The sequence below is a fragment of the Pagrus pagrus genome, assembly GCF_965226575.1.
Source record: "Pagrus pagrus genome assembly, chromosome: 10".
Lineage (NCBI taxonomy): Eukaryota > Metazoa > Chordata > Actinopteri > Spariformes > Sparidae > Pagrus > Pagrus pagrus.
In genome coordinates, this window is record NC_140194.1 from 32746104 (window position 1) to 32766776 (window position 20673).

Here is a 20673-nt window from a genome sequence, read left to right on the forward strand (position 1 = left end):
ACATGTTGTTCATGTTCATTGTGTGTCCTTCAAGGAATTTAGATGGTAAAAAATTCAAAGGGGTCATGTAACTTAAAATGACCCTGCTTGTAGTGTACTGTGAGAAACATGAGAAAACCCTGCCTGAATAAACTCAGTCCACTGCATACAACTTAAAAGTGTATTTACTCATTACTTTAATACAGTTATAAAAAGACAATTATAGTAGGGAGAGAAGGAAGATAACTGGATCAAATGGAATTGTAGAATTAGAAATGTTAGTTATGGTTAAAGCGTCCTGCAACAATGTCCTTTGGGAGGTGTACATACAGTAGGTGTGTCAGGGCAGGGTGGTGCTCCCATTGGGCCATCCCCCCTGTTAAAAATTAACAAATCACCTACTGAGTATCTGCCTGTATTTCTCAGCATTGAGGACACCATTAATCCTGACCAAATCGCCAACTCCATTTGCAGAAATGCAGCCCCAAACTTGCAAGGAACCTCCACCATGCTTCACTGTTGCCTGCAGGCACTCATTATTGTACCGCTCTACAGCCCTTCGGCGAACAAACTGCCTTCTGCTACAGCCAAATATTTCATATTTTGACTCATCAGTCCAGAACACCTGCTGCCATTTTTCTGCACCCCAGTTCCTATGTTTTCGTGCATAGTTGAGTCTGGCTGCAACACTCCCATGAAGACCACTTCTGGCCAGACTTCTCCGGACAGTAGATGGGCGCACCTGGGTCTCACTGGTTTCTGCCAGTTCTGGGCTGATGTCACTGCTGGACATCTTCCGATTTCGAAGGGAAATAAGCTTGATGTGTTTGTCATCTGCTGCACTAAGTTTCCTTGGCCAACCACTGCATTTACGATCCTCAACGTTGCCTGTTTCTTTTTGCTTCTTCAAAAGAGCTTGAACAGCACATCTTGAAACCCCAGTCAGCTTTGAAATCTTTGTCTGGGAGAGACCTTGCTGATGCAGAATAACTACCTTGTGTCTTGTTGCTGTGCTCAGTCTTGCCATGGTGTTTGACCTGTGACATCAAACTGTCTTCCACAACCTCACCTTGGTAGCAGAGTTTGGCTGTTTCTCACCCAATTTTAAGCATCCTACACAGCTGTTTCTGTTTCAGTTAATGACTGTGTTTCAACCTACCTGTGAAATTGATAATCATTAGCACCTGTTTGGTATAATTGGTTGATCATACACCTGACTATAATCCTACAAAATCCCTGACTTTGTGCAAGTGTACCCATAAGAATTGTTGCTGGTTTGAAGGCAAAGGGTAGTAACACCAAATATTGATTTGACTTAGATTTTTCATTTAGTTTACAGCATTTTTTCACACCTGCCTAAAACTTTTGCACAGTACTGTATATCTAAACACACACACTTGAATGACATCTGCAGTGAAGTGCACACCACAGTTGCAAAAAATAGTAATTCAATGGCTTGTACCCTCTATGACTTCTTTTGTTTACAGTTTCCAATTGTCTGGTGAAACAAGTTGTTGTTATATTTATATTGTTAATAAATTATTTTCATTTGACAATAAGGCTTTAGTGTGGTACATTGCAAATGAATAATGGAGATTATATCACTCATGACACCATGTATAGCATCTTTTGAAATAAGAATTAAAAATGGCATTGCCATCTGTGCTAAAAAAAAAAAAGAAAAAGGTCAAGAATCAAATCATGACCTTAAAATCGGAAATTAAATCGAATCGAGGATTTGGAGAATTGTGACACCCCTAGATCTTAGTCTTAACTACAATGCGAGCATTATCAGGTTCACCAATACAATAGTTCTATACTTTACTCAATGCAATCTCACAAGTTTTTGTCATGGAGACTTTCACCCTTACATTTCCTTTAAAGAAATCGACATCAAACAGTATCATGGAGAACTGACAGTGAATTTAGGACGTCAGGAAATGTTTTTGTATTTCGAACATTTGTATTGGTGTATTGCCCATTTCATCCAGCCCAATTATCTTTGTTACACAAGAGATTTCTCATTTCACATAGTTTGATAACCCAATATCTACATAAAATGAAAAAGACTCCTAATGCACACCACAAATAATGTTTAATTGAAGAAGACATTTTATGTCATTGATTAACTACCAGCTATCTCCCACAGGCACAACCTTTGCAGAAGAATATACCCCCAAAATCAACTCGCCTTCAGGAATGTACAAAGGGACAGGACACTCAGCACAAAAGCTGGATACGGTTTCTTCTCTCCAAGCCATATTTCGTATTTATTATGACAGTCAAATCAAAACGGACAAAAGGCATTTCTCGGAAGTAATGTTATTAGTTATTAGCCTGAGCAAAACAGTTAGAATTACTGCAATAGATTTATTTCTGTAGAAAATTATAAATATAAGGTGTCCAGTCATAACAACATAAGATTTATCAAAATTAAGTTGCACGACATTAGTTGGCAAGCTTGGAATAGGAAACACAATATGCTTTTTCTGTTAAGTGATATGCAAATAAATATGCTATTATTTAATGATTTGATGTAGAACAACCCCCCACCAGCTTTATAATGTTTTCAGTGCCCTATCCCTTCAGTGTACACAGTAATAAAAACAGCAAGTTTAATCATGCAGGATGAGTACTCACTCCACAACATCGTCCTGATCAGCAAACTCTTCGTCATTGAAGCCGAACTGCTCAATAAAATTGGACGTCATTTGTTGCATCTGATAATCAGAAAAGGCCTGGCAAAACCCAGGACCAACGATAATGATATAGTCTTGGCTCTACACAAAGCTGGTCATTACTTGCAGTACAGAAAATAGCAAATGCATATACTAAAATGTAAAAACAAAGACTGTATAACATTTAGGCTAGACAGGTTAATAGCTACCACAAACATGCACTTTACAGTCAGATGCCAAAGTGCTTTAACATTAGTTAATAACACATCTGTAAATTCTAATTTATTTGAAGTAACTGTTACGTTTCCTAAATAACATTAGTAGGAAGTAAATAAATTCAAAACATGACAGAGAGAAGTTCCTGTGGATGGTTACTGTGCATGACCCATAGTCAAAAAATGTTTGAAGATCAAAGGCCTGTTCACAGACACATGTAGCATTTGAACTAAGGTGAACACAGTTGAAAAATAATTCAACTTTTGAGGATATGCAATGCATGTGTCACATTACACCTCAACACTAATGAGAAGGGCTCCAGAAAAATACATCTGTATTCAAGAGTGGTGATTTTGTTTAATCACAAATTAAATTCATGTGTCACCATTTTGTTTGGGATGCAAAATCTAAATCATGTTTCATTGGTACGTTTTGTAATTTAGAGAAAAACAACACATGAAGCCATTTATGAATAATCATGATTGAGTTATTTTTGGAGGGCTACAGAAAAAGTAACTGTTTCACACTTACGCTTTTCAGAGGATTTTTCTCCAAAAGATATCCATGTATATTCAAAATGAAAAGCTCACATGGCAAAGCAACAGAGATTGTGTTTAAGACTGATATAGAGAGTCTAATTTGTTGGAGATCTGTTAGGCTATGGGCCTGTTTTCAGTGCATGTATGCATTTGTGTGTGTGTCTGTGTGTGTGTGTGTGTGTGTGCTTAGTTCTTACTTGTTGTAGAGAGGAGTCCTGGTGAAAGCCACTGTCTTTAAAGTCCACCTCATCATCACTGGAAGAATGGATGTGGTGTGTATTCACCTAGAGAAAAAAATAATTATCACAAAAACGGTTGGCCTTTGAGCTTAAATTCTAACAATTACTCAACAGGCATGGCTGTCCTAACATGGTGTAATAAAATAAGTTGTTGTTGATAATTGGTTGTTCTATGCTGCAGTGCATTCTTGTCAAAATCTTTCAGAAAATGTGCTGTACAGTCCTTGAGTAATTAAGCTTGGACTGTTGAGTTGGATCCATACTCAGAACTCTTGATCTAGGGAGACAACACACAACTTTTGATTCAGTCAACATTTCATCTCAAATCCAATGTACTTGAATACAGAACCACTATGATAAAAAATGTCTCACTGAACAAATCACTGAATTGCACACCCAACATGTACAACGAAACAACTATCAAACCTCAACATCACTGTTCAGTATTTCCCATTATTTAACCAGATTCCAGCGGTAGAGGCTAATTTGCCGTGCTAATAGTCTCATATCAATCCAAAAATATTTTTTACTTTTCATAATAGCACTGAAAATCTCTTTTGCGCCATCACTTCAGCAAAGCATCTTTCACTCCCAGTCAGTCAAGCCCCCCCGCCCCCTGCTGTACAGACACACACACACGCGCGCGCGTGCGTGCGTGCGTGCGTCTGAGGCTATGTACACACGTAGCCGGGTATTTTTAAGACCGAATATTTCCCCCCCTCCGTTTATAAAATAAATTTTATCCACACTACCTCGTTTTCGAAAAAAAACCCTTCCACACATAACCGAACATCTGCGTTTTCAATCACATTCATAAGCATTCCAAACCTCGATTCCTCGCATTCGGCGAGGAACATGCCTACGTGGAGTGGTTATGAGGGGGTAAATCACCGACCGCAATGTTATCCGTCGCCTGTGCTCTTGGAGCAGTAGTTGGGCTTGTAAAATCAAAGAGGTAAACAGCGCCTGCACAATAATTAACACCACCACAGTTTTCAAGGCACTCGGAGCCATGCTTCTGCAGTAAACAAAGGTTGCACGTTTGATGTCAGAGCAGATTTGTTGTTGTTTTGGCGCATATTGTGACGTTCGAAAACGCAAAACTCCGGTTATCTCTGTCTACACGCAAATGCATAGACGGAGTATTCGCAAATCTTCACTTTGCCCGGAGTTCTTTTAAATATTCGTTTATGATGCGTTTTCATGTGGATGACAGGTCCAAACGTAGAAAAATATATTCGTTTTAGCAGATACCCGGCTACGTGTGTACGGGGTCTGAGGCCCCGCAAAGTACCACGCCACCCCCTTGTTTCAAAGTTGGTGTCACTGTTTACAACTTCAAAGAAGAGGAGCTATTGACACCATGAGAAAGACTTGTATGAACAGCTATCAGTTAAAGTGTGGTCTCAAATAACAGATGATGTGCTAGTTTGCTGTCCTTCTCTCTAAATTTTGTTCGTCTGTCTGGTTAATCTAGCTGGTCAGTGTATTCCTTGGTCTATGTTTTGTTTTGTCAGCTACATGATTTTGTGCCCGACAGATTGAAATACAACTCACATTATTTCTTACCTTTCTAAATGCTAACTGGAAACAGTGTTTATGAACTGCAGCTTAAAAAGATAACTGTGTCGCACATGTACACGCATTCATATGTGCATGCACAAAATGTAATAGTTAAGCTGACAATCATAATTTTGAAACAAGACAATGATTATCTGTCTCTCAGTCAGGGTTTAGTTACAAATCTGGACTAATGCAAGATTGAAAGCAATGGATTGACATTGACGATTGATTATAGTTTATAAGCTTATGTTAACATTGTATAGCCAAAGCTGTAAAGAATACTGAATTGTGATGACTAATCACCAGGCAGCAGAGCCAAAGCCCAGTGTTATATTTTATTATTTTCTAAAATTTCTCATTTATGTTCAAGTTACTTATGATATAGTCTCTTAAAGTGCACCAGATTGATGAATTTAACTTAAAAATGTGCAAAGTTTTCAGAGCATGACCGTGGAGGGTTGGAGGTCCACCCACCATAGTCTCATGAAATCCTGTGGGAAACACTGTTGCCAATGTTGATGTGGTTACTCACCAGATCGACAGTGTTTCTCTTGTTTGTGTCAGCCAGCTGGCCAGATATAAAGGCCTCCCATTTCTCTCTGTCCTCTGCTGGGAGCTCTGTGTCACACACACAGACACACAAACAGATTTTAATATACTCACCATTTAAAAATCTGTGAAAGTATGGTTCTTTCAAGTCTAGCCCTTTTCTACTGGTCAAAAATCCCACTTAAACCTGCTAAGATCAGGCTTTTGGTGTGCAATGGGAATCTTTAAGCAAGTCAATTAACTCTGCAGTAGACCCAGGGTTTTTTCACCTCGGCTTGTCTTTGATCTAAACGTATGACCCGGGGGAACATGCTAAATTCCGCCGCACAAAGTGATGACGCATTATCAACATCTAGTGGTGGCGCGTAAATAAAGAAGGGATTTGAGATGCACCTATCCAAAGAAGTTTTATCACTGGACACAGTGTCGGAGGTGGAGTCCCGTTCATTAGTCACATCTGTTACATACGTTCCACTACTATTATTGTAATGCATTACTACATACTATCCTTACCATTAATCACTACTACTGTTATCACTAGTAATCACATTTCCATGTGCATTTCATTATTATTGCTGTAATACATCTTTATGTACTTTCACTCCTGTCAACCATCGCTTATAATTGTATACATTGTGATCTCGTTGATCTGCTCTGTACATGCGACATCTATTGCACGTCTGTCCGTCCTGGGAGAGGGATCCCTCCTCTGTGGCTCTCCCTGAGGTTTCTTCCGCATTTTTTTCCCTGTTAAAAGGGCCTTTTTTTGGGGGCAAGTTTTTCCTCACTCGAATCGAGGGTCGAAGGACAGAGGGTGTCGTCTCTGTACAGATTGTAAAGCCCTCTGAGGCAAACTGTGATTTGTGAATTTGGGCTATACAAATAAAATTTGATTTGATTTGATTTGATTTGATTCCTATGAAAGCTGCTCATTGTCAAAAAAGCTCGTCTTCCTGGCAATGAAAATACCTGGAATGCCAATCGAGCCAGCTAACTTCCGGTTTAGTGCCCGGCTAACTTGAAGGGGGATAAAATAATTTAGTCATGCAGCTTTATTTGACTTTCCAAATGTAATTGGACCGAATGGCTCAAATTATGACAGTAAAATGAGTCATTTCGTGGAGTCATTTCGTGATGCTTAAAAGAATAATCCACCGTTCTACAGGCGCTTCTTTCACAATGGGTCTACTGTTGTTTTCTCTTTTGTTACAACTGTTGTTGGCACATTTGTGACGCGAAACATGACGCTTCAGATAAAAATCATAGATGGGCTGCCTTGCCTGTGGGAAGTGAGAATGGGGTCAATAGGCGATTTTAAGCGGGTTGACCTGCTTTTAAAAAACCTGTGTAGACCCGCTTATTTAGGTGGAAAAAGCGGTATTAGATGCCACTAGTAATTATGAGAAAAACAAAAGGAGGCTGAGCACAGAGTTAAGTAATGCCACTGGAAGATTTCCTCCCACATACTGCTACCAACATAACAACTTTACAACTTGGACCTTACCAGAGATGAGCTGTTGTATTTGCGGTCCATTAGGGCCTTTGTCACAGTTATGAACTATAGAGTTGGCTATTCGGGTGAGGTGACCCATGTAGCCTCTTCGCCGACCACCTTCCGCCCTAAAACAAACAACAATAAAATTATGATGACATTCAATAATGACTTATTACTTCGGTGACTAAAGCCAAGAACTGGTCGCTCTTCTAATCTTAACTATGAACAGTAGTGCTCATAGTAAATGAGCAAAGGGCTTTTGGTTTTGTTTCATCTTCTCTACAACCCTGTATCCCAAATAGTTGTAAGCTGTGTAAAACGTAAATCAGCTGCGAGTTCTCTGAGTCCATAAGTTTTTTTTTTAAAATAGATTTTCAGTTAAAGGCCTGAAATAAGGTCTGTGGTTACCACAGGCCTTAAGACATGTACATTGTAGAACATAAAACACATCATTAAATGTCCCACAGTTCATTTATAAATATGCATCTTAAAAACAGCGGTTGCTAACAAGTGTCTAAATGAGACTACAGAAGTTGTCACAGACACTAAACGTCAAAATGCCGAACACAGAGACTCATCTACTCACTAGTCCGTCCAACTCTAACTTTACAACTTGTACATTGATCAGTTCATAGAAAACCTGTATAGTAATTGTGTAGTAAGACGCTTAGCGGTGGTGACGTTGAAGTCATGTGACCGCAATGTAGTCCTTCTAGAGATTTCATTTGCACTTTGAAAATGACAAAAAGACAAGATATTTATGTTCAAACTGATAAACTTTATTCTTCTGTTTTAATACACACTCACTATCAACTCAATGTTCTCTTGTCAACTTCTACAGAGGAGTAACAGAAAGCATCCTGATTGGAAACATCTCGAATGGGATGGTTCATCACAGCCTAGGACAGGAAGGCTCCACAGTGGGTGATTAAAACCGCCCAGAACATCACTGGTACCTTCTACAGAGCATCAGTGACATCGGTGAAATGAGATGTCTGCACAGAGCCCAAAGGATACTAAAAGACAACACCCACCCAGCCACAGTCTGTTCACCCTGCTGCCATCTGACAAAAGATACAGAAGTATCTGCTGCCATACCACCAGACTACAGAGCAGCTTCTTTCCTCAGACTGAGACTCCTGAACTCATCCACCATGAATAGTTCAGACTTGTCTGCATAGTTTTCATTGTATTTGTGTGTGTATGTAATCTTGTATTGCATAAAAACAGATCATGAATCTTGGATCTTCTGAATTTGATGCCAGCAACACATTCCAATGAAGTTGGTTTTACATCAATTTTAACACCAGAGCATATGTGCAGCAAGACAAAAAGAGATGAACGTGGGTATGATTAACATTAGCTAGGTAGCTTACTTAACACTCTGTTAACAGCGCGTTGCCTTCACAGCTTACAACAAGCTTACAATGCACAGGGTGATAAAGGCACTCATCAGCAACGTTCAGTCTTGGAGTCCCACAAATGGGCTTTTCTGTCTCTGGTTTTATAGTTTCTGGCCTAAACAAGTGTAATGAGATAACGTTTCTTGTGAATTGTCGCTATATGAATAAAATTCACTTGACTTGATAAGAATGGGATATATAGACTGACAGACAACCTAAAAATGTAATACCTCTGGCCACAGCTGTAGCTGGCACAGAGGTATAAAAACATTTCTCAACGCAACTTTGCCAGGAAGTTATGGATTTCACCAAAAGAATCCATAACATCATTAAAGATTCCGTGAATCTGGAGAAATCTCTGCATAGTGGGGCAAGGCTGAATACCAACAGTGAATGTCAGTGACCTTGTGATGAACCAACGTGATTGTGTAAAGCATATTACTACATGGGCTCAGGAATACTATAATCAATAATTGTCAGTAAAGATAGTTTGTCGCTGCATCTACAAATTCAACGTGTGACTAAAATGTAAAGCAAAACCCATTTATCACGCAGGGATGTCTTTGGAATGTATTATGAGCAACAAATCCAGAATTAGTGTATATTTACAAAAAACAGTTTGCTAGATAGAAAATTACTTATCTTGTCTTTCTACTGTATTCAATTTAAATTGCATTCCATTTTTGTTTTAGGTTTTACACAGCGTTCCAATGTTTTGGAATCAAGGTTGAATTCTACTGCAGCAAATGGACACACATTAATAATTTCCCTTACGGATTAAAGAGGTCATATTATGCTTTTTAAGTTTTTGCCTTTCTTTTATTGTGTTAAGTAGCATTTTTGTGCAAAGATAAAAAGCCCAAAGTCCAAGCCGAAGGGATTTACTCTATCCCACAGAAAACACTGCTCCTAACTAAAACCGAGCATTCAAGACAGTGTGAAAAGGGATGCTGCAGCAATGGCACCATATGAGAAAAATATTTTTTTGAAAATTAAAGTATGTAAACCTAGTCTATAAGGACCCCCAAACTAAAGTATTAACCTGGAAATAAGCATAACATGACCTATTTAATAAAGTTATCTATCTATCTATCTATCTATCTATCAATCAAATTGTTACACTCTTGACAAAGTTACTTATGATCTCATTTACAGCAGAGCAGAATACTCACTGTTCTCTCTCATTGGAGCTCCAGGCCTCTACGATTCTCTGTATAAACTGGCACTTTTGAAACAGCTGGTGGAGACAGATACAAGGCAATTAAATACAGCTAATTCCGTGTGCCTGTGATAGAGTGCATACTGCTTCTGTGTCTGCACCGACACAAACAATAAATTCCACACCATATTATTGATAAGCCTTTACTAATTGCCAGTTTGATGGAAGGGTGGGTAAAAAAACAACATAGATAGAGAGAATCTTCACATAAGAATCTAGATTCTTATCTCAACAACACACTTTGCTTCAGTTAGTATTTTTAACCTATGTAAAGACAGCTTTAGTTTGCTTTACTTTTTCCTCTAGTAATCTTATCTTACATGTTTGATGAGGATGCTCTCTCTTGCATGTTCTTGCTCCGTGTCTGGCTGAATGTCAGTGGGGGCAGGGGGCATAGCCAAAATCATGGCTGTGCAGATCTCCACTTGGATGTGGAGGAAGTTGTTCCAGATGTATTTGAAATACATATCCTGTACAAAACAAGAAGGGAAAACAGGGAAAAGAGGAGAGAGAACAAAAGAAATGATCAAATGAAGAAATGAATAAACCTCCACTCGCATGAACATGGCCCCTTGAGTGTGAGTGTGTGTGTGTGTGTGTGTGTGTGTGCTACTCAAAAAAAATTAAATGTTCACTTAATCACCACAGCATAACACCAAGTTAGTTAAACTACAGGGATATCAATCTGTCCATTTTTGAAGCAAAAGTAATTGTGAACCAATTCATTCAATGTTAGTGCAAATTAAAGCAACAACAGGTGCAATGGAGAGGCAAAAGCAAGACAATCCCCAAAAAGGGAATGGTTTTGCACGTGGTGGCCACAGACAATTGCTCTCTCCTTATCCTTCCCGACTGATTCTTCTCTAGTTTTGTGTTCTGCAAGTGTCCTCGTCACTACTGGTAGCATGAGGCGGTACCTGCAGCCCAATCAGGTTGCACAGGTAGTCCAGCTCCTACAGGACGCAGTGGGCTCGGGGTTCCTCCTGGTGCAGGACAATGCCCGGCCTCAAACAGCCAGAGTGTGTAGGCAGTCCCTGGATGATAGGGCTGAACGATTTATCGTTTTCTGATCTGTGCAATTTCAGACAACGCGATCATGTGATCGCCAAAGCTGCGGTTTTTGCAGCGCTCCTGACTGACCCAGGATCTGTTGTGTCAACTATTTTACACTAACATGCGGTCTCCCTACCATCCTGCCAAGCTCACCAATCAGAAGCAGCATGCTACTCGTGGACAGGTCACGCTAACCAATCAGTATTAACCTGCTCCTTAATGTATTCTGAAATGGCTTCAGGACCAGAAGCGGAGTTAGGGGATTTAGTCCCCAAGAAAAACAACACGTCGGTCATTTGGGAGTATTTCGGGTTTGAGGCTGCAGACTGGCACCAGAAACAGGTACTGTGCAAAACCTGTCGCGCTAAAGTTGCAACAACCAGCGGAAACACAACCAATTTATACCGGCACTTGAAAAATCACCACAGGCATTTGCATGACGAGTGCATGGCGAAAAAGTCAGGTGAAAAGTCCGGTGAAAATGATACTCAGGCCCACTGTAGCAAACAGACTACAATTACAGCATCTTTTGCCAGTGTAACTCCGTATATAAATATCTAATATATAATATCCGTTAATAAATACATTTGGAAGCAATTTTTAACTTTAGTTTTCATCCTTGCATTAGAGTAATAGCATTTCATGTTTAAATGTTACTGTACATTGTGAATATAGCACTGAAGCTTGATTTGAAGGAAATCGTGAATCAAATGGAAATCGCAATATCTGCCAGAAAAATCGCAATTAGATCTTTCCCTAAAATCGTTCAGCCCTACTGGATGATGAAAGCATTGACTGGCCCTCTCGTTCCCCTGACCTAAATCCGATTGCGCACCTATGGGACGTTATGTACTGGTGCATCTGACGGCGCCAAGTACCACCACAGACTGTCCAGAAGCTCACTTATGCCCTGATCCAGGTCTGGGAGGAGATCCCCAAGCACAACATCCTCCGACTCATCAGGAGCATTCCCAGACAATACAAGCACGTGGGGACCATACACACTACTAAGTCACATTATGAGTTGCCGCGATAAAATTCATGCAAGTTGGATCAGCCTATGATTTCAATTATTTACTTTGATTTTCAGAGCGATTTTGTATCCAGCCCTCAATGAGGTGATTTTGGTTTCCTGGCTGTTACATCATTTTGTTCTCAACAAATTATACAATGCACATCAGTTAAGATTTTCAACTTAAAAAATTCACTCATCAAGATCTGATGCGTTATTTAAGTGTTACCTTAATTTTTTGGAGCAGCTATAACATATATAAGGTTAGGTTTACATATACAAAACTGTGCAAAAGCTTTAGGCAGGTGTGAAAAAATGCTGTGAACTAAGAATGCTTTCAAAAATATAAATAATAATTGTTTATTTTTATCATTTAACAAAATGTAAAGTGAGCAAACAAAAGAAAAATCTAAATCAAATCAATATTTGGTGTTACTACCCTTTGCCTTCAAACCAGCAATAATTCTTATGGGTACACTTGCACAAAGTCAGGGATTTTGTAGGATTATAGTCAGGTGTATGATCAACCAATTATATCTATTATATCAAAATCAAATGATCATCAATTTCACATGTAGGTTGAAAAACACAGTCATTAACTGAAACAGAAACAGCTGTGTAGAAGGCTTTAAACTGGGTGAGGAACAGCCAAGCTCTGCTACAAAGGTGAGGTTGTGGAAGACAGTTTGATGTCACAGGTCAAACACCGTGGCAAGACTGAGCACAGCAACAAGACACAAGGTAGTTATACTGCATCAGCAAGGTCTCTCCCAGACAAAGATTTCAAAATGTGCTGTTCAAGCTCCTTTGAAGAAGCACAAAGAAACGGGTGACGGTGAGGATCGTAGATGCAGTGGTGCAGCAGATGAAAAACACATCAAGCTTGTTTCCCTTCGAAATCAGAAGATGTCCAGCAGTGCCATCAGCCCAGAACTGGCAGAAACCAGTGGGACCCAGGTGCACCCATCTACTGTCCGGAGAAGTCTGGCCAGAAGTGGTCTTCATGGGAGTGTTGCAGCCAAAAAGCCATACCTCCGACATGGAAACAAGGCCAAGCTACTCAATTATGCATGAAAACATAGGAACTGGGGTGCAGAAAAATGGCAGCAGGTGTTCTGGACTGATGAGTCAAAATTCGAAATATTTGGCTGTAGCAGAAGGCAGTTTGTTCGCCGAAGGGCTGGAGAGCAGTACAATAATGAGTGTCTGCAGGCAACAGTGAAGCATGGTGGAGGTTCCTTGCAAGTTTGGGGCTGCATTTCTGCAAATGGAGTTGGAGATTTGGTCAGGATTAAAGGTGTCCTCAATGCTGAGAAATACAGGCAGATATTTATCCATCATGCAATACCATCAGGGAGGCGTATGATTGGCCCCAAATGTATTCTGCAGCAGGACAATGACCCCAAACATACAGCCAATGTCATTAAGAACTATCTTCTTAAGAAGAACCGGAAGTCCTGGAAGTGATGGTATGGCCCCCACAGAGCCCTGATCTGTCTGGGATTACATGAAGAGACAGAAGGATTTGAGGAAGCCTACATCCACAACAACAACCAACCAGCCGAGTTCCTTCAAAAACTGTGTGCAGGTGTACCTAGAAGAATTGATGCTGTTTTGAAGGCAAAGGCTGGTCACACCAAATATTGATTTGATTTAGATTTCTCTTGTTCATTCACTGCATTTAGTTAATTGATGAAAATAAACTATTAACACTTCCATTTTTTAAGCATTCTTAGTTTACAGCATTTTATATATATATACACATATACACATATAAACACTAACACACATATATGTATATATATATATATATATATATATATATATATATATATATATATATATATACACACACACACACACACACACACATATGTGTGTAATAGATGTTAAATATTCGACTTTTTGCCGGTCACTCGTAAAGTCCAGGGAAATGATGGGCCATTTCAATGAGTCAAGCAGAGAGCACACGTCGAGTTTTTTTCAATCAATAAATTTACCGTCACGTCTACAACCGACGTGTGTAAAGTAGCCTTTATTGTCTGCATTTACAATTGCCAAGTGCCTTATTCTTATTTATGTAATATGACATACAGTTCTAAGCACAAGAGTGTACATTTAATGTTATGAGATTCCGAATATGACTTCATTTCTCTAAATAAATAAATAAATATAATAATAAATAAGGAACTATAGGTGAAAAACTCTGGTGAGCACTGAAAGTTGTGTCTTTATTTACTCATTATGCTGTTTTATGCAACATTTTTATCTGAAAAGTAACTATTATATCTATAAAATGAATGTAGTGAGCCAAGGTTTCCGGCCACCTTCTTTATTGGTTTGCTCTTAATCAGGCTGGATCAGATGTAGCCTACCTGAGAGGGAGAGAACATAAGACATCATTAATTAAATGTTAAGAAATGCTGCCAGAAGGCCCCTGCACTTTGTTTTAATATAATTAAAAGGCATTTCAATTAAGATTATGTGTTCATGTTATTTTACAAAAAGTTAAGGCCATTTTGTCAGTGTAAACAAACAGTATACTAATTCTAATTCATTCTAATCCCAGGTGTGTTTCTCTAAATTTTGACACCAAAATTTTCATTTTTACTGCAAATAAATATCGGTTCTACATATCGGCTATCGGTTTCGCTTGGTTATTAATAATCTGTATCGGCCCTGAAAAATCCATATTGGTCGATCCCTAGTCTACGTTCTGAGGAAGATTTGAAAAAAGCATCCCCCCCACACACACACCCCTCCCCTCTGTGCCCCTTAATCCCTCCCCTCCGAGCTCGTATCGCCCTCCCCTCGGAGCCTCCCACGACCGCGACACAAACATGCCCCATAAACCGTAATCTCTTGTTTATGACAGGTAAGACCACACAAATACACACATCGTAACGCGTATATGATAATCCATCATATTGATTTAGCAAAGGCTTCATTGAAAACAAATGGACAAGACCGGGAGGAGGGTTAGCAAAACAGTTGAGTAGTGACCGGGCAAGAGGTTGTTATGTAGAAATAAATCCTGACAGGATGGATGAAACCCCAACACGAAGCAGAGGGGTTTCATTCATCCATTCATTCATCTTACTTGCATTACTTGCTGCTTCATTCAATAGGCTGATTTGGTGTAAACTTGATAGCAATTTTAGCTTACAATGCTAACATAGAGGCTAACGTCTCCATCGAACAAGTAAACAAGTGTTGACAATATTGCAGAGACAGAAATTGTTTCGACGCTGTCTAATAACACAGAAAAAAACTAACGGCAGCTTTCACAGTCATAAGCCAGCATCAGCATAAAAGTTATCTGTGTGACAACATCCACAATAAAGACGAAAGATTACCTGTTCAACAAAAACTCCGCTTTATAAGCATCACTTTTCAGGTCCAGATCTTCACAGAGCTTTTGCCACCGTTCAAACAATGACCCAATATTTACTCGGGTTTGAGCCCTATTTGTGTTGCATCTCCGCTTTGTCTCTGCCTTTTCAGTGACAGACTTGCGCTTTCTTTCAGCCTTTGCCAGTGGGGCAAGCAGAGGCTGCTTGCTACTGTCGCTCTGTTTTCCCTCCATACCTGAACTGCTCAGGGCCAAACAAACCTCTTGCCCGCTTGTAGTTTCAAATGCAGAAGTGGGTTGGGACGGGACCAGGAGCAGGTGAGTGAGCGAGGGGATTGGATGGAGGGTCCGAGAGAGAGAGAGTGCAAATTTGAGCAAGGGGAAACTCCCATCCGGACCGGATGGCTGCTATTGGTCAATTTCTTTGCAGTCTTGCAGGCACTAGAGAGAATGGATTTATTTGGTTCCTTTTGCTCTTCACATTGTGTAGGTCGTCCTACTGGGCCATAACCACCATCTAAATAATGTTAATAATTATGATCAATCTTTCAAATCGTAGAACATAGCTTTAAATTTGATTCCTGTTACACTGTGCTGCAACTCTCATGCTGGCCCTGCTGATGCACGGAGTAGACGCCTCTGGCAGTTTGTAATTCCAGCGTCTGTTGTCAGACTATTGAAGTAAAATGATGGTGGGGGTGGTGGCCAAGCAATTTAATTGCCGCAACACCTGAAACACAGATTACGCAGCAACCCTAGTGCAAGGTTTAAAGAAGTAATTTATAAGGAAAAAAGATTTTAACAGTTGAAAACTAATATGCATACAGATGTATACTTCTGAAAGAAAATAAAGACAAATGTATTTCATTTGTAAGTTCAGTGCAAGGTTTCTATAAGTTATTTAAGAGTAGGGAAAAAAGATTTGCACTGCAACTGTTAAAAAAGTAATTATATAAAAATGTATACAAACTGCTGTTTACATTTTGTATTATGTTAATAATGGAAATAAATAAAATTTCAGACATATTGCGCTTCCTTGTAGTACTTGAACGCTGCAGTGGTCCTCCTTAGTAATGACAATGGCCCAAGATAATTTGAGTTCGAGACCCCTGATGTAGTATATGGTTTCATTGTAATCCTTGACCATGAAAACACAGGGGTAGACATCACGTTTTCTCTGTTATCATGTATGGTTCAGGAGATATGATGCAAAATACAAAATTCAGTTATGGTGGAAAGTAAAATGGCCGCCATGGCTGCCACATGGCATTTTTGGAATGGCTCCATATCTAAAAAATGTCAGGGCCACAAACTGTACAACAGTTCCAAGTTTCATGCTTTTATGAAAAAGTGAAAGATTTTTTAAAATTTCACCTGGACCATCTAGTTTCCTTCTTAAAACATACCTGAATTCACCATTAACTCTTCACCTGACTAATTTGCCATATTATATATGGCATCATTGTAATCATTGACCATCTAAACATAGAGGTAGACCTTTTCTGTGTTGTAATGTTTGGTTTTGGAGATATGATGCAAAATACATAATTCAGTTATGGCGGCAAGTAAAATGGCCACCATGTGACGTTTTTCAATGGCTCCATCTATGAAAGTGTTCAGGGCCACAGAATAGAAAAATAAAGGGCAAGACAAACAGGAGAAACAAAAAGGAGGGAGAAACAGAAAGGCGAGGCAAGCATTAAGGTGGCCAATTATAGCAACACTATGTAATGTAGACAAACTCTTTAAACTATTAGGAAGAAAGTTGATTTTCGAGTCCCATTCTCAGGTCGCCAAATCAAAAAAAAGAAAAGGAAAAAGAAAATGTGCTTGGTACAAACAGACTTAGCAAATGACAAACTGAACTGACTACTACTGACACACAATGAAGCATGTCACCTCATTCTGTTACCATTTCTCCACAGCACTGTGTCAGCTGGCTACTCGAAAGACCTAAGTAACATACAAAGATTATGAATTGTTCCGCTGTACCAGACCATCTATCCCTCAGTCACAAATGGCTTGTTGGCAAGACCTCACAAGATCGTTGCGCTGGTTAAACTAAGAGGACACAAATCCTATTTGATAGCAGCTGGTGAGCAGCAGAGAGATTTAGTTTGCTAACAGAGCCAATTGTTTACAGCTGAGCTAAATACACAGCAGGACTGTGTACTAGTGGACTGTCCTTAGATATGGCGTTCACAACAATGGAAAGGACAGATGGAAGGACAACCCGAAAACATAATACCACCGGCCACAGCTGTCAGCAGCTTAAAAATACGGATAGTACTCACTAGTATGACTCCCAGTGTGTTGAGGTTAATCAGTTCTGTGTTGATGCTGTGTGTGTTGCTCTGCAACAGGCTGGCCACCAGCCTGACCACATTAAGCCTGGTATTGCCCACAGGAGGGTCCAGCACCCCCCACGTTGTCTTCATCACATTCCTCTGTTGGTGGTAAATGAATGAATGGACAATTAAATACATACAGACACAATAATTAATTACTCGATGACTTAATGCTCATAGATATGGTAGAAGACCTTTTTACTGATTCTGTCACTGGACCATGTATGATCTTCAGCTGCTTTCTAAGAATAGTTATTTTTTCAATAGATCCCCAGAGGGATTAAGTATAGATACATAGAGAAACTTGAAGAAAATAATTAAAAGCGTCTAAATAAAAATAAGAAAACAATAAAACATACTTCCTAAATCTAACTAATAACAGACTGTTGGTTTCGTCTAAAAGGATTAATAAATGACATAGACCCATGTAGCCTCCAACTTATTAACTTCAATCTACCAGACATTTTGTGCTTAAAAAACTGCTTACAGCTGTGTGGTTTTTTTACCTTTGGGGGATCCAGTAGCAGCTGGTGAAAGTCTTTCAGTCGGGGTCTCACAGCCTCCAGGATGCTGTGGTTGACTGAAAATGAAGGGTGGGACATCCCAGGAGGGCATTCCATATGACCTTCAAACCTACAACATGGAAAGGCATAACCTAATGAACTAACTAAGCAAACACAATGCAGCAGAGCCAAATCTTTTGGATTGTGCCTTAAGTCACAGATTGTTTATGTATGCTTCAATATCTGATTTCTGATCCATAAATATTTACCCAGTGTTTTCCCTAAACCGGCAACAAAGTAGTGGGAACATTTATAGTAATAATGCAGATGGCAGCGGGTAGACATTACACTGTAGATTTTATTCAAAACATCAACTCTGTGATGTTTTCTAAAATCATGTTCAATGTGTTTAACAGTTTATAACTGTTTGGTGATGATATGAGCATCAAATTCTCAAGTTCATACAGTAAAACTGATTTAGTCTTTTTTAATCCGTGTACCCCACATTCTTTCGTTTCAAAACCAAATTAAAAAAACGGAAAAACAACTTTGTTTTTCTGTTATTCTCTTTTAAACCCAGAACGAAAAAACAGGAAAAACAGAATAACACAAAACTACATTTTGTGCCTGTTATTCTGTTTTAAAACAAAAACAGAAAAAACGTGAAAATTAAGTATTTGATTTTTATTGTTTTGTTATTTTGATATTCTGAAAATTTGGGGAATGCTGGGAGATTTTTGCGGAGTCAGAGGCATAGGAAGTGAGCCAGAATGTGGTATGAAAATAGAGCGTGTGTGTGTGTGTGTGTGTGGGGGGGGGGTTATAATTGTTCTACCTGGCGATGACGTAGAGTACACACCACAGACCCTTTATTACGGACTGGACAGCAGCCGAGAGATTTATTAGGTTAGGCTACCCTATTATATCCAATACAATCATGATCTAGTCTGTCCTGAGCCTACAAAATAAAATTTGAGAAATGTCTGCATGGTGTAGGCTACATCTGCTTACAGTGCATCTGACAGATGTGCAGCCATATATATTTTCCTCATCGCTACCTGAGCCACCATCTGATTCTTCCTCCCTCACGTCCTGAGGAGTCTCCTGGACATATTCTGTGATTTCCCTCTTTTCATTTCTAAACGTTCAGTTTTTGCTGGTAAACGCCTGGTGTCTCCTTTCTTTCTCCCTTTCTCTCGCTTATTATGTTTTTTCGTTCTGGGTTTAAAAGAGAATAACAGAAAAAAAAAGTTGTTTTTCCATTTTTTAAATTTGGTTTTGAAACGAAAAAACGAAAGAACGAAGGGTACACAGATTTTTTTTACACAGATGGTTTGGTTTTGGCCGTCATTCCTATCTTTAATGATACCATCAGGTGTGTTCACTTTGAGTTTTTCTCCAAATGGATTTAGATAATCTGGATTAACCATTGGGCTTGTTTACAACCTTGATCATTAGATTTCTCATGTTTTTGGCATTCTTTGTAATAGCAATGCTGCAGTGTTCCCATATCTCAGCAATGACTTTGCTGAATAGTGAAACTGAAATTAAATGAAACTATGAAAATAGGATACTACCTGTATTAAGAGACAATCATCCATTAACAATTTACTGTAACTGTGACTTTAGAAACAAATGTACATGTAAAAGACTAACTAACTGATCCTCAACCTCAGTCATTTCTATTTTCTGAGAAATTTTGTTCCCATTTCACATTTTCCAAAAATCTCATCATCTACTTTGTATATCCAAAGTCAAATTAAGTATCAAGAGCAGCAGAAGCCACATGACATACGCTGGTCTCCTCGTCTCAAACAATGTGAGAAGGATCTGGATAACACTGACAATTGCAGATTCATTCTTCTCCTTGTCGAAAATATTGGACAGCAGCTGCTCCACTGTCTCCTGCCTAAGGAGGATAGACATAAAGACAGGTTAAGATGGCAATAGCTAAATGTATTCTTGCACACCGTGCAAAATAAACTAAACAAAAGCAAAACATGACGAGCAAATAGAAGCTATGACTAACCTGCCTAATCTACATGAAAAAACACTGACAGTAATAACAATCTAAGGAATATTTAGCAAGCCCTAATAACTTAGGAGTTATCAAAGGTCACATTTAACAAAAATTAACCAGGTTCGTTCTGTGTAGTGCTGACTGTTAAAGGTCTTGCAAATAAACACATTCATACTTTTCCAGTGTGGCCAAAAGTGGGTCGGGCTCTAAGCAGCCCTGGACCTGGAACATCTGGTCTCTGCTCAGTCTGATGATCTCACACAGCGACTGGGATGCGTTGGAGTGTCTCTTTATCAAGAAAGGTGGTCAAAAGGGAGAAATAAGACAATTAACCATAAACTCGTCATGTAGTTGATTCCCAGAGTCCTAACGTTATTGAGCATGTCTTATAAATAGATCATAGTATACATCTAGATTCATTAAGGATGCACAATGTCCGACTTCCAGTGAAGCATGCGAGCGTGCCAGACGGTCCCCTCGCAGCTCCCACTGAAATATATTTTAT

General features: G+C 39.2%; 1 protein-coding gene across 4 annotated transcripts in view; it reads right to left on the bottom strand.

Annotated features, from left to right (window-relative positions):
• Positions 1 to 20673, bottom strand: part of ppp6r3 (protein phosphatase 6, regulatory subunit 3) — an 81077-nt gene that overhangs the window by 29860 nt on the left and 30544 nt on the right. For 2 of the 4 annotated variants that reach the window (XM_084364644.1, XM_084364645.1), the window contains exons 7-16: positions 20344 to 20456; positions 19944 to 20057; positions 18152 to 18278; positions 17592 to 17744; positions 10201 to 10350; positions 9834 to 9898; positions 7268 to 7383; positions 5747 to 5832; positions 3610 to 3696; positions 2620 to 2717 (exon numbers count right to left, since the gene is read on the bottom strand). In XM_084364644.1, the coding sequence (XP_084220770.1) occupies positions 2620 to 2717; positions 3610 to 3696; positions 5747 to 5832; positions 7268 to 7383; positions 9834 to 9898; positions 10201 to 10350; positions 17592 to 17744; positions 18152 to 18278; positions 19944 to 20057; positions 20344 to 20456 (1109 nt within the window). The remainder of the gene's footprint in view (positions 1 to 2619; positions 2718 to 3609; positions 3697 to 5746; positions 5833 to 7267; positions 7384 to 9833; positions 9899 to 10200; positions 10351 to 17591; positions 17745 to 18151; positions 18279 to 19943; positions 20058 to 20343; positions 20457 to 20673) is intronic. The other 2 variants (XM_084364646.1, XM_084364647.1) reach the window with 2 other exon arrangements.